At 43.5% G+C, this 19,945-nt stretch overlaps 2 protein-coding genes and 1 long non-coding RNA gene across 11 annotated transcripts in view; 2 read left to right on the top strand and 1 right to left on the bottom strand.

Moving 5' to 3' along the window:
* Positions 1-407: 407 nt before the first annotated feature.
* On the top strand, positions 408-13,389 carry PPP1R2 (protein phosphatase 1 regulatory inhibitor subunit 2). 7 transcript variants are annotated; one of them, XM_080410142.1, is made up of 7 exons: positions 412-601; positions 5,148-5,255; positions 5,740-5,820; positions 6,124-6,227; positions 7,479-7,658; positions 10,596-10,646; positions 11,614-13,389. In XM_080410142.1, the coding sequence occupies exons 1-6, from the start codon at positions 453-455 to the stop codon at positions 10,598-10,600; spliced, it is 627 nt and encodes a 208-aa protein (XP_080266268.1). In that variant the 5' UTR covers positions 412-452; the 3' UTR covers positions 10,601-10,646; positions 11,614-13,389. The 7 variants fall into 7 exon arrangements, with proteins under 7 accessions (XP_080266269.1, XP_080266270.1, XP_080266265.1 ...); XM_080410141.1 differs by having other exon boundaries at positions 413-601; positions 11,924-13,389; XM_080410143.1 differs by lacking the exons at positions 10,596-10,646; positions 11,614-13,389 and adding an exon at positions 8,924-10,589 and having other exon boundaries at positions 408-601.
* Positions 13,390-15,985: 2,596 nt separating this feature from the next.
* LOC308072784 lies at positions 15,986-17,467 on the bottom strand. The gene is made up of 2 exons (XR_013931785.1): positions 16,742-17,467; positions 15,986-16,470 (listed from the first exon to the last, which is right to left on the bottom strand). It is a non-coding gene; the product is annotated as an uncharacterized lncRNA (long non-coding RNA).
* Positions 17,468-17,671: 204 nt separating this feature from the next.
* ACAP2 (ArfGAP with coiled-coil, ankyrin repeat and PH domains 2) overlaps positions 17,672-19,945 on the top strand; it is a 67,651-nt gene continuing 65,377 nt past the window's right edge. For all 3 annotated transcript variants that reach the window (XM_080410117.1, XM_080410116.1, XM_080410115.1), the window contains exon 1: positions 17,672-17,918. In XM_080410117.1, coding sequence (XP_080266243.1) covers positions 17,866-17,918 — 53 coding nt within the window. In that variant the 5' untranslated portion in view covers positions 17,672-17,865. The remainder of the gene's footprint in view (positions 17,919-19,945) is intronic.

Genomic DNA, 19,945 nt, shown 5'->3' with positions numbered 1-19,945 from the left:
GCTGGCTCATCAGATTCCTATTTTCTCCCTCGTGCGGCCGGCGGTGCTGCAGCTCACCTCCCCTTGCAGCCGTGCGGGCAGCCCGTGGCGCGGTGGCTGTGTGGGCGCTGAGCCCCCAGGAGGGGACACGGGGTCCCCCCGGATCGGGCCCGGGCCCGCAGCTCCGGCCGAGGGACGCCGGCCTTTGCGGCGGCAGAAGCCCGCGCTGCCGCTTCCCCGCGCCACGGGAGGCCTGTGACGGGCCCGCGCGGGCCGTTCTGCCCAACACGCCGTGCCAAGGGCCTTCGGGGCCGCCAGCCCAGCCGCCCGGGGTTGGCGGTCCGCCGGCCGCCAGGGGGCGCGGGCGCGGCGGGCTGAGGCGGGAGGCGGGCCCGCGCCCCTTCCGCGCCGCCGGTTCTGACGCGCGGCGGCGGCGGCGGCCGGAAGCGAGTGGGCGGGCGGGTGGCGCGGCGATGGAGGCGCCCTCGGTGCCGGCCGCCTCGGCGGCGGGGCGCGGGCCCATCAAGGGCATCCTGAAGAAGGGCGGCGGCAAGCTGTCGGCGGAGGGAGCGGCTCCCGGGGCGCGGCGGGCCAGTCCGGCCCGCGACGAGGATGAGCACGGGTGAGGGCCGTGCCGAGCCCCGCGGGCGGCGGGGCCTCCCCTGCGGCCGTCGCGCTCGTCCGAGGTCCCGGGGGACGGAGGCTACTAGGCTACGCTGGGGGTTTCCGGGCCCCGCCGTTTGTCAGGAGCAGGCGGGCGGGGGGCGGCCCGGGGGCGCGGGCCCGCGCCGCGGAGGTGTCGGCAGCAGCTCCTGGAGGGGGGCCGGTGTTGAGAAGGGGGTGCCGGGGCTGCCGGAGCGGGGAGAGCACGGAGCTCCTGTGGCAGCCTTGCCAGGGACGCAGCGGGACAGCCGAAGGAGCCGGTGTGGCTCGTTGCCGTTCCCGGGACGGCAGCAGAAGCGGTACGGTCCGTAAGTGCTCGCTCTTAAAGGCAAACAGAGGTTTTACAGTCGCGGCCAGGATGGTTACAGTTTGGGAAATACACGTTGCTATGGGAGACTTATTCTCGCTTTGCTCACTGGTAGCTCATTTCTCTGTAACCAGAAGCGTCTCCCTGGGGAGAGGCCCTCTCCTGGATTGAAACATAAGTAAGGTGCCGCCTTGGTTGTGCAAGGTTCATTGTGAAGGTGTCACACTGGAGGATGTGCACTGGCCTGCCCACGTGGTTTGTGTTTTTGAACGACAAGGAAGTCTTGGTTTAATTGTAACATTCAGAGTTAGTCCAGATTTGCAAGAAGTGGTCTTTAGCCAGCCAGCAGCTGTGCTGGACCGGTGAGAATTCTCACACTTTCCGTGCTGTTAGCACCTAGTAGGTGCTGCCAGACGTTGCTCTGAGACTCCACCACATTATGATAATCAGGGTTTGACCAGAGCTCTTGTGTTTGTAACATGGCTTCTGACAGTTTTCTGTGTTTGGGACCTCACTCGGTATTGCAAGGAGAGGAATAATGATAAAAATGGACGTGCAGTTATTTTTTTAGTATTACAGTAATATTCCTTTTCTCTTTGTCAAGTTAAGTCACAAATATAGTCTAATGTCAACAAGGTAAGAATGAAAAGTTTTTGGTTTGCTCTGTTGCCTGTGTGAGCTGGTCCTGCTTTCTAGGGAGAAATTATTTCAACTGAAAGAGCGAGATGATGGTTTTGAAGGATTTGAATGTAAGTAGCAATATGCTACACAAATGTGATTTTTTTTTTTTTTACTATTCTTTAGTTTTAATATAATGTAGTATAAGGTGTTTACTACCACATGAGACATAAAGTAAAACTGGCTGTCCGTAGCCTCTATTTCACTTTCTGCAGTCTCTTTTGTACCATCTTGAAGAATGATCAGAAAATTAAGAGTATAAGCTGATGAGCTTTGCATATGGTGTATTGGTTATAGTATACAGTAATTTCTTGTGAAATAGTTAAGTGGGCAGGAGTCCAGCTTCTATTTCCCGTTTACCCACGTGAGTCAATAAAATCAATTAGATTAATTCTGAAATTGCCTTGCGAGTTAATGGATATTAGAAAATTTCCTGGAAAGATCAGTACAGGATATTTAAAGCTGGTTTGTGTGCAGGTATTATTTTTGATTGGCAATGCTTCATTAAATCAGTGTTATTTCTGACTTCAGCAAAATAATTTTATACTTAAAAGAATGATAAGTAGCACAGCTGTGATTATCCTTGAAGATTAAAAATTAGTGTATAAATACAGGTACCTGTTTTCTTCATGCACCTCTATCAGCAGCCTCTCTATTTCGAACATAGAAATTCACATCTGAATACCTTTAAAAATAGCTGCAAGATGAACGAGCTTATTGTGTCAGCTGTCATCTTTTAAAGCACCATGTTCAGTAGAGCTCTCATGTATTTGCATCATTATTAACCTTGGACTGTTGTTAGTGATGGTAAAATTATTTGGAAAACTTCCTTAATGAAAATGTGATACAAGAGGGAAGCTTGTGAAATTGGGACACCACTGGAACTGCATCCTGAGAGCTGAGATCATGGTTTAATGGTAGATACGTTCTTGGCATTTTTGGTATACGGTATTTTCTGGCTTAAGGCTCCTGTAAGAGCCTTTGAGCGGGCTGATCTGATATTTTATAAAGTAACTAAGCAACTGTGAGTGTGTACACGCAAGCACTTGTGTTGGAACAGGCAAGAGAAGAGTTTACCATGGCAGGAGCAAACGAAGAGTGAGAGGTGTTCCTTTACTGCTGCGTAAACTTCTTGCCAGTCAAGGTGTGGTGTCAAAATAAATGATTATGTACATTTAAAGATGTGAGAGAATACAAATGAACACTTGTGAGATTTTTCAAATCTGATTTTTTCTGGGGAAGAATAGATTTCCTATTTCTACATCTGAAGAGCTGTCAGGAAGCATTTTCCTGATGGTCCTGAGCTCTGTCGTTAATGTTATGCTGCCCTGGCATGCCTGAGCATGCTAAATTGGAGACAATCAAGGGAGGTGTGGGTTTTTAGAGCACTTAGTCACTCTCCTACGATGGCTTTTTACACAAAAGGGTTAAATTACATGTTTGTCTGCTTGCCTCTAATGATTATTTTTTTTCCTAGCTGAATTTTAAATTGTGCTTTGGGAGGTGTTCCACAGCTGAGATTCTTAGTGTTGGAATCAGAGTTTAAAGACATAAGTGCAAAAAGTTCAACCACTAAAAGCTGCCTCAGTTTTGTATTTGTAAGTTACTGAATACCAAGCTGCAGGCTATGTAATTTTGAGAGCAGTATATGCCAGAGATTATTCTAAGGTTGCCAATATTACTATTAGGTATTGAGTTGTGAGCCCAGGCAACAAATCTTGATGCTCTCTGGGCAAGTGCGGTGAACATGAAACAATTTCTCCCATCTATCATATTTCCTCTTCAACTAAGCTCTGTCTATAGGGGCTGCATACCATTGTGCAACTGCTATGGCTAGTAAAAATTCTCATGTGCTCACTATGTAACCATATGATCATCTTACGTTAGTCATAGATGAGCTTTAAGCAGGTGTTTAGCTGATGTTTAACTGGTGATTTTCCGACTCCTAAATAGACAGGTTTGAATAACTGGCATTCCTAGGCTAGAGCTTTAGCTTTGTCATCATGAAGCTCATGACTCTCCACCCTGCCAGAGTAGGCAATCTGACTCACGTGTTGTCCGCTTAGGTTGCAATCCTTGTGTTTGAACAGAATGATAAAATAGATCTGAAGCCTCAAACATGAGAGTTTGGCATTGGTTACTATATGCTACTGGGATTAAGCTCACTTAATTTGTATTTTTTTTCTGGAGTGTAAATCTGTGGCATGTAGGATTCAGCATCAGCTCCTGCATCTATTCTTTTTAGCCCTTTAGTGTTTTTTTTTCCCTGTTGTATTATGCAGTGCCCTCTGTAAATATAAGATTTAGTTTGTGCTTGGACTTTAGCTTAATCAGTTTTGGTTTATGGATTACATTCTGCTCAAGAGCAGTGGTGTTATTGAAATTGAATGTGTTTTTCAAATTTGTTATTGGAACGGTCAGTGTTTAAATGAGTAGTTAAGTTAAAGTCTTCTAGCCAACTGCCCCCTGGTTGGGTCCTGTCTGCCCCCAAAAGGAAAAAAAAACAAAACCAAACACCAAACCCACAACCCACAAAGCCCTGTAACATTTACTTCCTTAAATAATAACTCGCAACAGGAATATGTTACTGCATAAGGTAATACTAAGTAGTGGAATTATTTTACTATTCTAAAGTTAAATTTATTGGTTTAGTCTAAGGGAAAGACCACGTTGTATGAAGCTTGCAATAACTGTTTTAGAGAAAATGGGGAACCTGGTAATTTCTGTTGATTAAACATTTCTGTGGCTTTTAGATCAGTGGAGGGGTGACTTCTGGCTACAAGGCAGTTGCTTTCTTTGTGTCTTATATATTTTTTTCAGTCTGGGTGGGCTTTTGTTTTGGCAAATAATGTACATGAAATGGTATATTCTCTGATTAATCAGGGCATTTCTAAATAATGTCACATCACTGGTGCCTGTTTAAAATGTGAAACTCTTGGCTTAAAACAGAACTGATTCACTGCTGTAATTATGATGCCAATTTGGGATGACAAATATTAACAACCAGCTTGTTCAGCGCTATTTATTTTACTGCAGGAAGTTTTGTTGGTTGGTATTGTTTATGTAACAGTTTTGCTAATAGTCATAGCAGCTCACTGAACAGAGGTGAAGTGGAAGTTCCTTGGTTGTTTTGAAGTGTTGTGGGTTATAATAGGAGGAAGAATGATTTTACAGTAACTTGTAACAAGAGCAGACAGTTAATGAGACAGTGATTGAACAAGACCGGTATTTTCCTGAGTATATGAATAAGAATACATCTTCGTAGATCACTGAGTTTATTTATCTGTTGTGTATTGTTATGAAAATTAAGTTGCACTGATAATTTGTCATGACTTCACTAAGGTATGTATAGAACAGTATTTGATATCCATACTTAGAAAATGCCTTTGTGTCATAACAATATTCTTTGTGCTTAGTAGGCAGTAGAGATCAAAAGATGTTGCAAACACTCCTTCTGTGGCCAAACAGAACTAATTGTTCTTAGAATATAAGAAAACTTAACTTTGTTTTCTGATTTCAGTAAAAAATCCCAGAAGTGGGATGAGATGAACATCATAGCTACGTACCACCCAGCAGGCAAAGATTATGGCTTGATGAAAATAGATGAGCCAAGTACTCCTTATCACAGGTAGGCTTGCTAAACTGCTGTCCTAAGTGATGCCAAGTGACATAGTAGTTTTACAGCAAAATTGACTTTGTGGGTGATACAGTATTTATTGTAGCTGATTGCCTGACAGACTGTGCAGGCCTACTGGTTATATGCAACGTGTTCAGATTTACAAAGCTTCTAAATAAAGGCTTATAGCTATCATGGAGAATGTCAAAAAGGACAAAGTCACTTTTTAGAAGGTTTATGTCTAGCAGGCTTTAGGCTTTGAATGGCATGTCTGACTTGTATTGATTTTATTTTTTTCAGTTAACATCTGTGTACTAGAATATAAAGTTGCCATATCAATATTTAAATTAGATTTGGAAAGTTTTTAAAGTATTAAAGGAGTCTTTTAATAGTGTTGTAAGATTTTGACTGCTCTGTTAAGCAAATCTTAAGCAGCAAATTATTGATAAAGGCTGTTGCGTTTTTTGTTTTTTGTTTGTTTTTTTTTCCTTCCAAGCATGGTAGGGGAAGATGATGAGGATGCAGTGAGTGATTCAGAGTCAAACGAGCCCTTAAAAGCAGATGTGTTAAGTAAAAAGTAAGTATTGTCATAGAAAATTGATTAAATGTTAAGATAATTTTCTCTTTCCTGGAGTAGTTTTTCTTTATGGAAAGGTGTTGCTGGTTTATTTAGAAATCAAGCTTTTACTATTGCCAAATTAGGTGGTTTTCAGTGTTTGTGTGTGCATCTGGTATTTCAGACCTCTTTCAGGTTGATAGTACACATGAATGTGGTGAAGCTAATGAACAAAGCTGGTTGTATGAGTGTTCTGAAATTTTGTGTATTTTAAATAGTGAAAAACTTGCTGTTTCTGCATTTTGTATTGCATGATTTATGTAGACTGGCAGCTGCAGCTGAAGGTAAAGGACCCAAGATTATAGCAAAGCAAGAGGAAAGCAGTGAGGAGGAGGAAGAGGATGAAGAATTAACACCTGAGGAACGAGGTAGGCATAACTTGTTTGGTTTTGAGTTTTTTCTTTCTACAAATGGTTTCAGCAGATTTTCAGTAAGAAATATTTGGGAAGAACAAGTACTGTCAGAAGAATGTTGTGATCTGGAAATGGAGATAAATGTTCTTTGAAGGGTAAGTAAAAGATTGAGCAAATATGCTGTTTGTTTCTAATCAGATCTGTTTTGTTTGGGATCTACATATAAACAGGAATTTGTTGTTACTGGCTGCCCCCTTATATACAAGCTTAAGATGCGGGAATGCCTCTTAAGAAACCTAGACTTCTTAAATAAGAAGCTCTTCTGGTTTTGGGGTGAGGGGGTAGACTTAATGATCCAATGAATATGGCTGCAATTAAGATGCTACTAATTGCTTGCAAACATATGGGTGATATTTCTATTGATTTCAAAGCAACTGATAGGTGGATCCAGCAGGAAGTATACATTTATTCTGAAGCAAATTGCATCTTCAACAGATGTTTTGTGTTGGCTTGGGCTCGAACATTTTGTGGAAACCGCCAAACAATGATACTTCTAAGATTTCAGGCTTGCATTAGCTAGCTATTGCTTCTCATCTTTCCTGGCCCCAACTTGTAATATAATACAAGCAATATTATAACACAATAGTAAGCATGTAACCTTACTATTCTAAGGGAAGAAAACAAAAAAGTGTTGGGGCTGCCAATAAACAAAGTTTACTTTAATTACAATGTGTTGCTGCTAGACCTGCTAATGTTTAATATATGGAGCAAAGTTAGGCTGCAGGCCATGGGGAAAGTGGAAAATCTTTTTTCCTCTACATGTGGTAAATATATCTCTCATAACCGGCCTTTGGTAGCTAGCCAGAGGCAAGTCAGATATCTGCAAAAAATTGTCTTCTGTCCCACCAGTGCATCTCAATTTGTCCTTAGGTTTACTTAGAAACAAGGCTTGTGAAAGTCTGGAATTTTGTATGCTGTTACTAGATGCTTCTCTTGGTTAAGATTTGCTCTTACTTGTAGACAGGTTCTTTTAAAAGAAGTGCTTCAGCTGTTCAGTCCATTAATTACTAGCCTTTTTGTCAGACTCATTTAAAAGAACACTCCACTTGAAGAAAATAATGTTAATTCAGTGATTTCTTGGTCATATAATCAGTGGACTTGCAAGGTAGGAATAAATTTGACTTGGGAAGCAGTTCATGCCTCTCTGAAGAGAGGAAATAAGTTGTTTTATAAAGGGAAGAAATAAATATTTGCATTTGCCCACAGAGAAAAAGAAACAGTTCGAAATGAAGAGAAAAATGCACTACAATGAAGGACGAAACATCAAACTGGCAAGACAGCTTATTGCAAAAGAACTACATGGTGAAGAAGAGGATGATGATGAGGATGAAGAGATGCATGATGCTGCAGATGTAGAAACAATGAATACAGAAGCTACTGAACATGGTGAGCTACTGATTAATCAAAAAGCATGTTTGAGTACCGGTGGCCCTTTCAACTGTTGGGAAATTAGTACACTCAAGTATGAGTAATGCTCAGTGTGCACCTACTGCATGCTGTCTTGATAGGTAGCATGGTACCAAAACAACCAGTATTGCTAAATAGCATGTAGGCCTTTGTTTGTTGTGACAGCAGAAAAGCAAACACCTCTGCTTTGTACTATTTCCCCAGCATAACTGATTCTTGGTAGTGAAGTTGCCATCATCCTTTCTAAGGGAAGAGTTGTCTTTGTACAAAGCACTTAAAGCTGTGGCCATGCAGGAGAGCCTCAACTGATGTTGTGGTTCAGCTCCTGTTTTGCTCCCAAACCATCCTGTAGCCAGCAAAGGGGAACTAGCATGATTGCGTTCTCCCTGCTGAGAGAAATGTATCTAACTTCCCAAGTAAGAACTTCTGCCTGTCTTACTGTAAAAAAACTGCTGTTAGGACTTCAGTATGCACTTGTCCTTAAACAGTAATATTCATTTCTGTAGCGTGGGATAAGACCCTCAGTTCTGCTTTCAGTGCAGCTACTGGAAGAAAGCCTGGGACTTTTAGCTGGGAGCTGTTCCTGGAACCTGCTTCAGGGCTGTCTCTTGAAACTCATAAGACTATAAAGGCTGACACCTTCTCTTTCATCTTTAAGCTTCTCTATGGGTGAAAAGGGTAGACTATATAATAAGTCTTTGATTTTTGTGGTGGCCTTCTGGTGAATAATTACAGCTGTTCACTGCCCATCTCTGTGTGTAACAGCACTTCGAACAAGTTTTTGGCAATAGAAAAAACTGACATCTGTTGCTCATGAGACTAGTGGCAATGAAGTCTGTAAGCCTCATTCATCCATTGCTTGGCAAAGCTATGAGACATACAGTCTGCAGACTTGGGAAGATGCTGCATGGGTTTAACTTGATTCGCATTTGCTCTTCACAGCCATGTGAACTAGGAACTCTTCTAAAATGAGTTAAAATTCCACGCAATAAAAAGGTGATTTGCAAAGTTACATGTTTTTAAGTTCTGTGGATTGCACGTTTTAGTCCCATTATTTATTACAGGAGCACTAATACCTTTATAATGGCTCCGAAAGGGTCATTTGGTACATGTCTGAGACCCGTTAATGGACCAACTTCATAACTTAACATATGCCGTATAATGGCTATTTACTAGAACTTCACTCTCCAGGGGAAAGGAGGGCTCCAATAGGCAACCTTATGACCTTTCTCCATGGCTTGAAGCTGCCATCTGTCTGCACTTTGCTGTAAAACAGAGGCAACTCCGCTCCCCAGCTGCATTCGCCAGTGGAAAGAAGGCACACCTTTGCAGCATTTTTCAGTCTCTATTGTTGAAGTCCATTCCACCTTGCCTCATAACCAGCTTCAGAGCCACAACTGGTAATTATCAATTTTAGACTGCTCATGGCCAGTGGATTACATAAATGTAACTGTTTGCCTGTTTATCAACCCATTAACTAACTGGTTCAACTCCACACTGTGGCATATAGAAATAATTTCCATTAACTTGATGTGATTCTCAATTCTTCATTTCTGTTTTGTATCATTCTGCTTAAACCATGGTGTTTCATTATCTCTTAATCTCTGTGTCAACTGTCATAGCTTTTGGTCTCTGTACTTAACCAATTCTTCTGAGGTTAAGTACTGGTCTCACTTCTGTAGCAGCTGGTGAATGGAATGCCCTCAGACCAATCACATGTGATTATTTGTGGCAGGGTTGGTCTAAGGATGATGGAATATGGACAAAAATTAATAAACTTGTCTTCTGCCACTGCCTGTGTTTTAAGAGATTCCTACATTGAGATGATGCAGCAACATAGCTGTGTTAGTAATGTCAAAGTTTTAATGAAATAAAGAGATACCATCTCAAAAAAGTTATTACTTTTCTGAGAGCACAGAAGAATCTTATTCATAACTATTAATTAAATGGATATTAGAGCTACAGAATGTTTCTCCAATAGCTGGTTTTAATACTTGCTACCTGGATTTTTTGCTAGTCTGTGCTTTTGGTCATGCTGTGGTTTTGGTCACATTAAGGAGTTGAGTATTTAAAACAGTGTTTCAGTTTGGTTGTTTCCTTCACGGAAGTGCATCAAAGTGCTATGGATTTTCTTGTACCTGAGATTTCCCTGTTAGGACTAAGCATGTGGAAAGACTATTCATCTAGATAGCTTTCGAAGAGCTCTTCAACTTCAAATCATTGTATTTTAAAGTGCTTTCTTGTAGAGCAGAAAAGGAGCGTTTTTGCTTGGTGTATTGGGTGATGTAGCTGATTTCTGTGATGGCTTATTTTGGCTTCACAGTTGAACTGTCTAACAACTCTAATACTTGCTTTCAACTGCAAAGGAAATGTCTTTTTCTGCATGTTGTATTGAGCTACTTTTTGACAATTTCTTCCATTCAACTTCAGCTCTTCTGAAGTTATGGAGATCCTCTGGTGATGTGGGTACTACTCACCTCTGTTATGTCTGAGACTGTCAATCTATGTAAGGGAGAGCTGACATGCAGTGTCATTTTATTCCAGTGGAATAATATGACTTCTATAGTACTGATGATCATTCCAGGTAAGGATGTGACATAAGAGGCATTTCTTAGTGGTCTGCTGTGACTCTAGGGCTCCACTGGGTCCTGGGTTGTTTTTCAGGCAATTTGAGACCCTCTTCTCACTTGGCATTATTTTTTGTCCATTAAGATGCCTTAAAAATTTTGTGCTTCTGTTATCCAGTGTTCTTTCTACCCTTTGATCCTGTCCATTTTGTATTTGAGTAAAATTAATAGTACTCTTTTAATCTCTACACTCTCCTTTTGAAGAAGGGGCTAAAGACTTAGGTTTTTAAGAAGGCTTCTGTCAGATACCACCAGATCCGCTAATGTAAGTTGCGCTTCTTGGTTACAGACTGAGATTTCTTGCTGATTGAAGTGAAGATGGCCAGTCCAGTCAGTAATGGTGAGAACTGTTTGTATATTTTTGCCCGTCTCTGTTGTGGGCTATCAAGCATTTTAAATGGATGAGTCATTCCTTTCTTGCCTCGAGTAGCTGTACCTTATCCCATGCATGTGGATTCTAGCAGCCAATCTTTTTGGTGGAAAAGAAAGTTAAAATTGTAACAGACCGCACTGGGATTCAACATTTCAGCTTCACTGGAATTTCTCTGGCTACTCCCTATTTATGACTCCACAAACAACGTAAAAAGACTTTGCCAGCGAAAGGGACCTTTGTTCCTCTCTAAAAATATTTTTCCTGTAGAAATTCTCTTTAAAATCACTGAAGGAAAGATTTCTGATATAGGTGAATTCAAGCATGATTTCAGTGCAGACCTGTCTTCTGTTACACAAAGGTGTAAGATACAAGGGTGTGATCTATAGCAGTTAAATTGACAAGCAGTAAAGCTATTGTTCTTTCTCTCTGGCTCATTTAGCATTCATTGCTATGATAACCCTGCTCAGATACTGCTCATCAGTTTAGCTGTCAGCTGACTGGGTGTGCCCTTTTGGCCCTTGGTAGATACAGAATACATTGTGTTTTAACCATGGTGAGCATCACCCTAAAGATGAGTAAGGAGAAGGGTGGGAGCATACACAAATTGGTTCTGCTTGGTAGCTATACTATTTGCTTGTTAAACTGCCCTTGTTACAAAGTCTAACTCATGCCGGAGCCTACCTGGCCTTTATTAAAGATTATAGTAATCTTGACGCGGTTTTCTTTTATCTTTGCTTTATGTCACTAAACTTTCAGGTGCATGTATACATACTATATAGTGGGCTTATTCATATGAAAAGCACTAATGACAAGGAGCTTTCTCTGATTTCTTGCTGTTAAACGTGAGTTTAAAACATGAGTGCTAAACATGTTGAAGTGTCTCGGCTGGAAATGAAATTTGACCTGAAAAGTACTATGCTTGCTTGTGTTTCAGGAACTTCATATGTTAGTTTTGCAAATTGATCTCTCTTAACTGCTTGGTTAAATCCTCCCAATTCCAGAGGTGGACAGTATTCCTGCTTGGTATGCTGAACAGTGGTGTTAGCTGTTCCTTCAAAACATGAGGGTGAAATAACTATTTTAGAAGCTTTTGCATTCTCAAACTAAAGGCTTGTACATTGCTAAGATGGGTTCGCAAACGTTGCCTTTGGAGAAGCGAAGATGATTTCGGGAGGATATTTGTGTTTTGAAAATACTTGGTGAGTGTGAAGCATTATGTGTTTTCTGTAATCTTTCTTATGCAGCACATGCTACTCGTGACCACCTGGAAGGTAGAACACACAGCATAGAAGAAATCTGTCCAGAACTGTAACTGCTTGTCAGACACAAATATAAACATCACTTTATAATTTTTGCAATTAAGGCTCTTAAATATTGAGAAGCATATCAGTTACAATGTTGTATTGCCAATAATGTTAATTTTAGATTTGTCTGTTAGACAGAAAAAACTGTCTAATTGATTTATTCTTGTGCCTAGTATTTCATGGAGAATACCGCTTCATAATCTGTTCAACCAGAATGGCATTCCCTGTGTATGTAATGCTGATTATCTTGCGTAATGTACTGTTACTCTTCACGCTTCAAAACAGACAGCATCTTTTGGTTTTCACTATTTATTTGACAGTGTTCTGGGTGTGGTATCTCCTATGGAAAGGTTTGGGATTCAAAAGCCAAATGGTACAGCATATATCAGATTGACATGCAAGATATTTATCAGATGTGTTAAGCAGTTTAAAAAGGGATTATTTAAGTCTTATAACTTTTTTTGTAAAGTGTTGACCTGTTAATCTATATTTCAGTATGTTATTACCTGTACTTTCCAAGTCTTTAGAAAAAGAGCTGTATTATTTTTTAAGAGTGGTGTTTGGAATCGGTTGTTAGTTTCTGACTAGGCAGTACTAACATCTGGTGGAGGGAATGTTTTTACACTGGAAATGTGCTAACTTGAGCATTGGAACTTCGCATTTAGCTGTCGTTATCTCTTCCATCGGGACTGGATGTTTTGTGGAGCTCTCTTTTGGCTTATAATGAGAATATGGAAGTTCCCTCCAACTTTTCTCTTAAAACCACATCCTCTGTCGCTCTTCTGGCTCTTGTTTCAAACTTTTGGTCCTTTGCAGTTGCATGAAGAGTGCTTGTGCTACTAGCACCTGAGGAAAGACACCCAACCGTGAGCAAATCCACATCAGGACTCTGAAGATGAGCTGAGTTTAGGGTCTGGCTGTCCTTTATGTAAGGATAACTGCTGATGATCTCCTACTCATTCGGGGTTGGCAACCTGCATACTGAAAACCACTGGTCTAAATCTTCCTGTATCCATTGCAACTTACAGCAACTGCTTTCGTAAAATGAAGGCTGTTTGGAATAATAGAAGGGAAACTGCCTAATTCAGGTACTTGTTTACAGTGTGGTTGTGTAGCCCCTGTAAAGAGGGATTCTGAATCTCCAAATTGCTGTCAATGCCTTCCCACTCAGTGGAATTTGACTGGTGAATGTTCCAGTATTCAGAGCAGTTCATGGGTTTTATTACAAAAATGAAGTATACACTTAAGCTTTAGCTTGGTTATGGAATACAGTGTATATCTTAATTTTGATCTGAATTTGATATGTTGCAAAAATCCATATAATTATATGGATCTATTTTAAAATGTCTTTTTGTCCACTGTATATGTGAAGTTTGAATAAAGGAATGAAAGTTATTTTACAGTTATATGCATTCTCAAGTGTGAGCTTTCATGAAATCCCAGAGAGACTGAGAGTGAATAAGGCAATAGAATGCTGTCCTTTGAAAGATTAATACAAGAATAATTAATTAGATTGGATGCATTGCTGAAGATACCTGTGAGTTGTGCTAACCAGGTGTTGTAGTGTGCCTTTTCCAACTATCTCCTTGCCTTAGTAGGTAACAGGTTTGCCAGTTGTGGGTTATTTAGTCTTCTAAGGGCCTGAATCAGGATTAATAGCATCTTTTCACAAGAAAGCATTGACCTCTTGATTCAGTCCAGTGTGGTGATGCTAATTTTTCAGTATGGAGAATGCTGTTTCTTCTTGTATCAAACACAGCCACTTGTATAGAATAAACAGGGGCAAAGAATAAGTATGTGGATACTTCTGACTCCTAAGGTCACTTACTGGAGCTTTAAATTTGGCTCCCAAGGATAAGATTGCAGAACTTAGTTTGCACCCTTTATATACAGCTTCCAGTGTTCAGACTGTTGGAATGTCTGCACCAGCCTGTATTTCAAACCAAGCAGCTGATGGCCTGGTCTGCCCCAGCTAGGGCAGTGAAGTCCTACTGAGAGAGCGGCAGCACTCCACAGCCTGTGATGCTGTCAAACAGGATACTTGTACTTTGTGGTAAGTACAAGCGGTCAGAATCCATCAGAAGCAGCTCTTAGATGAGGTAATGTCCTGCCTTCCTTCCCCCAACACTTTCTATGTCCAAGACATCATTTTCATTTTGGTGCTCAGTAGGGGTACTTTGTACCCTACTATGCCTAGAAAGCATTTGGTTTAACAAACAAGAAAAACTTTGCCGGCTTCCAGTGAAGACCTTTTATGTAATGGCTTCCAAAATCCTCAATGAAATAGGTATATAGCTTTGAGGGAGGTACAGTATACATAAACGGATGAAGATGGGTTTTTAAATGAGCCTCAGAATATATAGTAGGTCTCTTTTATCAGTCAGATGATTTTGAGCTATCTGGGTGATTCTCCCTGCTTCCATGCCACCAAGCCCCCAGTTTTGGTTAGATGCCATTTTGGAACTTGAACTGGTTTTAGTTATGGGTTTTATTAAAGGCTTTGTTTTCTTAATTTTCTTCAGCGCTAGCAAAAATTCTGTTTGTGCTCCATCTTGCTTACCTAGAGTGCAACCTGGTGTACCTGATGCTGCTTTTAACTGAAAGGCTGGTCTACTTGATTTTTTTTCCAGGTTTACACCTACATGCATTTTAAAAGCTAAAATAGGCAAGCTTACTTTGCAGTTAACTACAGATACTCCATATAGCTTTTTTTACAAAGGGATGTCTGATTTCCTTCTGGAAATATCAATTATAGTTCTGTGCTGGATGGAGACAAGACAATAAATGCCTTTTTCTCTTTTTACATTTGACGGGGACTTGGTTTGCATGCATGTTTTAATCCTGAGGTATATATGGTGAAGGCTTATTCACACAGTAAGGAGTGGTGTAAGGAGGAAACAAGACATACAGCCTTACTAATCCAGACATTGAGCTCCACAGCATCGCAATTGTGAAGCTTCTTGCACAGGTTTAATTCCTCGAGCTGAGTCTTGTCTAGAGAAAGCATTTTTCAATATGCTTCCACTAGGAAGATCACTTGCAAATAAGAGCCTTAACTCCATCTTTAAAGCTTTTTTCTGTCCTTAATGTTTCTCTCACACTGAGTTGTACACAGTTCACGGAAACCACAAATATTTTTTCAACAGCTCGCTCTCTGATGTTAAACGTGTATATCTTATCAGAACTATTTTTCTGTAACATATTTTTTGTGGTGTTTATTATGATACCACCTCACAAATGTAATTATTCTGTTTGAAATCAGTGTTAAGCGTCACAACACAAATAAAACCATTGTTTTCATTACATTATGGCACTCACACTAGATGTATTGGTTTGACTTCTTGGAGCTCTTCAGAAGAAACAAGCAACAACTGTAGAATTTGTAGGTGTGTTCATAGATAAATACTTTAACAAATATTGCCATTTTCTCATCACTGCAAACGAGAAAGTATTCTTTAGTGTGACATTGAAATATATCAGTTTGTACACATTTTTAGTTTTTGTGGTTTCTTGGCTGCCTAAATGTGAGGGTAGATCTGGGAACCTGAATAATGAATTTAAGACAGCAGCACCAAGAAAAGGTTTTCAAGGCAATTTGCTTTGTGTGTGTAGGATTAAAGCAAGACTGGTCTGTCTTTTTGTGGTCAGCATTGAGTAATCACTCACTAGCATTAAATAATGGAGAAGGACTAACACCAACTACTCCTTAGGAAGTAAAACTTTTTTTTTTTTTTAATACAAAGCCAGGCTGTCTTTTCAATTGCACGCTTTAGTTGAAAAGTGGATTTCCCAATATAATTGCAGCCTAAGTGATACAAAAATTTCTTAACTTCCTGCTTTTTCTAATGTGGGTGTGACAGTTGCACTCGACTCCTTAACCAAAGTAGGGGTATTTTGATTAGTTTTGGTGAGGGGACAGCTCAAAAAAATATACAATCATTGCATCTGTGTAACTCATCATTTGGATTTGACATTTCATCTAGCTTTTTTTTTTTTTTTAAAAAAAAAAAAAGCAACCCAGCCTGAAACCCTAAACCACAACTGACTGAACTATAAAGCTTCCCTTTGCTTTTGTGATAAGGACACCTTAACTGAAGGAGGGACAGTAAAGGTACAGTAGGCATTCAACTTCTTAGAAAGGAAAGAAGTCTTATGTTCCCCTCAGTCCTTCCATGTTGACTGTTTCTCCTTGCGAGACCATGAGGAAGTCAGGAGAGAGAGAAGGGGTAGGCTAAATAAGAAGGGAAAGGGATAAAAAAATAGAGGAAGCTTGGTGTAGGTTATGGGGCAGCGGAGGGATGGAGGGTGTGAAGACTGCAGGGGCACGGTGAGCAGGCTTACTGAGAGCAGGTATGGCAGTTCCTCAAACTCCTGGAGGAGTCGGGAGTGAATGTCAACTCATGACAGCTTCCCAGCACGGCATCCCTGTAGCGGCAGGATGGAGCCTGTGATGTGGTGTGACATTGCTTCATCTTTGCCAGGTTTAACTGGAAGAGAATAACAGTAACTTGTACTCTGTCACTGCCTTTGAGGATAAGTGTGGGTGGCTGGTGCTCCTTTGCCATTTTTACATCTGGGAACACCACGCAGCGTGCAACTTGCTAAAGCTCTTTTTTTTTTTCCTGTTACGGGATCAGAAATCTACAATGCTCTGCAGCCCTTCACTACAAAGTGGGAGAGTCAACACGGTCCTTTTCGCTCTGTTACGCTGCCCTTCTGCAGTCTGAAAAGCCTGAAAGCGTTCTCCAGCAAACGTACCATGCCAAACCCAAGCGTGCTCAGCTGATTTTCTTCGCACAGCAAACCCCTGCTGTTTGCGTTTCTCCTTCGAAGACAGCTTTGACTCTCCCCCAGGTAACACAAATCTTTCCAAGATCTATGAACTGACGGTGGCTGAAGAGCATCCGGAGCTGTAACCTTTTCGCGGTGGCTCATAACCTGCCGCTGCACCTCGGCGGGCCCGGCCCCAGGCGGGAGCCTGTGACACCGCCCTCAGCGGCGGGCCCGCCTCCTGCGGCCCGGCCCGGCCCAGCCGGCCTCCTCCGGCCTTCCCGCGCGCCTCACTCCCGAGGCAGGCGGTCCCCTGCCTAATTAATGGCTTTAATTGTAAAAAATCAAACGGTTACAAACGGCCAGCGGGGCAGGGCCCGCCGGGCGCCGCACTAGCCCGCTCACGCCGGGGCGGCCGCCGCGTCCCGCCCTCTGGTAACGTCATCGCCCCGAGCGACGGGAGAACCAGCCTATCGCAGCGCTGGAGCCGCCCCTCGGTGTTTATGAGCTCTGGGATTGGTCTTCCGGGTAGCCGTGGCAATGGAGCGTGCCAATTGGTGTGAGGCCAAGAGCTGTTTATACATTGGCTCACCAGGCTGTCACTCTTTAGGGTGCCCGGCGAGAAGTAAACTCTGCGGCACCCGGCGGTTGGCTGCGTCCGCTGAGTGCCCCACTTATTGGGCGGTCTTTTTGTTGTGCCCGCCCCTCTCGCCTTGTGTGTGGCCGGAGCGCTTCCCTGCTCCTGCGACTGGATGAGCTGGCTGCTTCTCCGCCGCTCCACGCCTATTTTGGGGGAAACCCCGCCTATGCCGGCGTCTTATTGGCTATTTCTGCTGCTGCTTGCCGTCTATTGGCTGTCCATGCCGTCAGTCGCGGTTGGGCGCGGGAGGCGGGCAGAGGGGTTGCACGGCGCCGCGTTCCCGTAGCAGTCGCCCCGCCGCCGGGTCCCACCGTCCCTCCGCGCTGTCATGAGCGCCGCCCCCGCCTAGCGCCGCCCGGCGGCCGGCGTCGGCTCGCCTCGCCTCGCCTTGGGTTCGCCCCGCCGCCACCGCTACCACCACCACCACCACCAGCAGCAGCGGAGGCAGCGGCGCGCCCCGCGGTAGGGGAGGATGAAGGTGACCGTGGACTTCGAGGAGTGCCTGAAGGACTCGCCGCGCTTCAGGTGCCGCCTGGAAGGGGCCGGGCCGCTGCGGGGGGACAGGCCGCGGGGGAGCGGGGCGGGCAGGAAGCAGGGCTGGGCGTCTGTAGGGGGACAGGCCGCGCAGCAGGGAGGGCGGCGGGTCGGGCCGGGAGCTGCGGGGGCCCTGGAGGGTGACAGGTGACGGCGAGCTGTGGGCAGCCGGCTCTGAGGAGAGTGGCGGCCGGGGCAGCTGTGGGGAGGCGGTGGTGTGGGACTGATGAGGGACAAGGTTTGGGGAGTGTAGGGTGGCAGGGCAGGGGCAGCGTGTGCGGAGAGGGTGGCAGTGAGGGGCTGTGAGGGAGGTCGGGAGGCCGCGTGTGGGGAAGGGGCTGTCGTGGGGCTCTGTGGGGGAGCGCTGAGGAGGAGAGGGAGGTGCGAAGCACAAGGAAGGGGTTTAACACACAAGCGTATGTAGTAGATGGGACTGAGTGGGCAATATGCGGTGTCTGGGGTTCATGTGGAGGTGGCGCTGCCGGGGTCACCCGCCTTTGAGCAGATGTCGGTGGGTGAAAGCTGGCAGGCAGCTGGTGCAGGAAACGTTCAGCACCCAAAGCAACGTCTGCTCAGGCTCAACAGCCTGAACTCCCCACTGGGCCATCTCCGGTTCTTCAGAGGTGTACTTGCATTTTGGCTCCCAGTGCCTCCTGCCTGCGTCTGCTGCATGCAGCCATACTCAGTCTGCCCACTGTTGGGGTGCCAGTACTAAACACACTGTATAGTTTTACTTCCCATTGTCAGACCAAGGCATGTACTCTTCTGTTTTTCCCCACTCAAGTGACCATTCGTCTGTCATTACTGTAGGCTTACTTCTGCTTATGTTGGGCAACTTTCTCTATGCTTTTATCCACACTCTCTTTATATTTTTTTGCACTGTTGTATCTACTCAACATAGTTCTTTCTCTTTGTTGGATGTGTGGCTGGTCTCTGCACATAGGCCCACTTTCAGTGCCTGGTATCATCCTGCTAGCTAATGGAGAGGCTAATAGCTCCATGACTTGATGTGATGTGTCACTGCTGAGCCTGTGTTTGGAGTGCCCGTGGCTCTGTGGTTGGCACGAGCTGGGTGAGTTCTGGCTATTGAGGGAAATAGTCCTGTTCTTCCTCTGGTCTTTGGCTGTGTGTGCGCACCTCCTCTTTAGCAATTGCGTGGTTCTGGGATGTGGAGGAAATTGGAGAAGAAGGTTTGAATGGCTTACCCCTGTCAGAAGTTGAAGTTCTTGTTCTCCCCTCCTTTGCTTCTGTCTCTGCTGCCAGCTTGTCCCTGGCTGCTTCTGCCATGGGTTTTTCTGATGACTGTGACTTGTATTATTGGATCCTTCAATGAGCTAGCTGCCCGGGCAGAAGAGACTGGGTGGTTTTTTGATAGGTTAGTGACTGAGTCAGGTTTGCAAAGGGTGTGAAACCTGCTAAAGCTTATGGGGAGGAGGATGAGGAAACTTCACTGCCAGAAGCAAGGCTAGTGGAAGGCAGTGGGGAGCGAGACCTCTCCTGAGGCCTCAGGGAGCTTTTACATTGGCTTGGCTGTTCCACAGAACTTTGCCCTCAGTTGGACGTACTTGTGGTACAACTGTGTTTAATGTGGGTCCATCCTATTTGGTGACAATGCGGTCAGAGGTTGGCTTAATTTAACCATAGAACTATACCATTAAATATAATTTTGGTTTTTTAATTACTGATACCTGTTGAAGTGGAGAATACACTTGAGAAAGCAAGGAAATTTGACTAAAATTTGTGAACAGAAGTGCACAGCTGTCTCTTCAAATTAAGACATGGTAGTTCTTTGAACTCACTTGGTATCATTCTCCTTTTGCCCGTCTTGATTCTTTTACTTTGAAGAGAAAAACTGCGGAAACCCCTTTGTTGGGGTCTTCTAGTGCATGGTGGTCTCTTTGACTGTCTGAAGAAACTGCAGAGGACCTTATGATGTAATTACTTGATGCCACCAAAACATTCTTCCAACCTTTAACTGATAGGAGTGGTGAAAATCGTGAAACAAAACCCCTCTAGTA

Source organism: Falco punctatus, assembly GCF_963210335.1.
Source record: "Falco punctatus genome assembly, chromosome: 13".
Taxonomy (NCBI): domain Eukaryota; kingdom Metazoa; phylum Chordata; class Aves; order Falconiformes; family Falconidae; genus Falco; species Falco punctatus.
The sequence above is the reverse complement of the archived record's forward strand: the minus strand, read 5'-3'. Positions and strand labels throughout refer to the sequence as shown.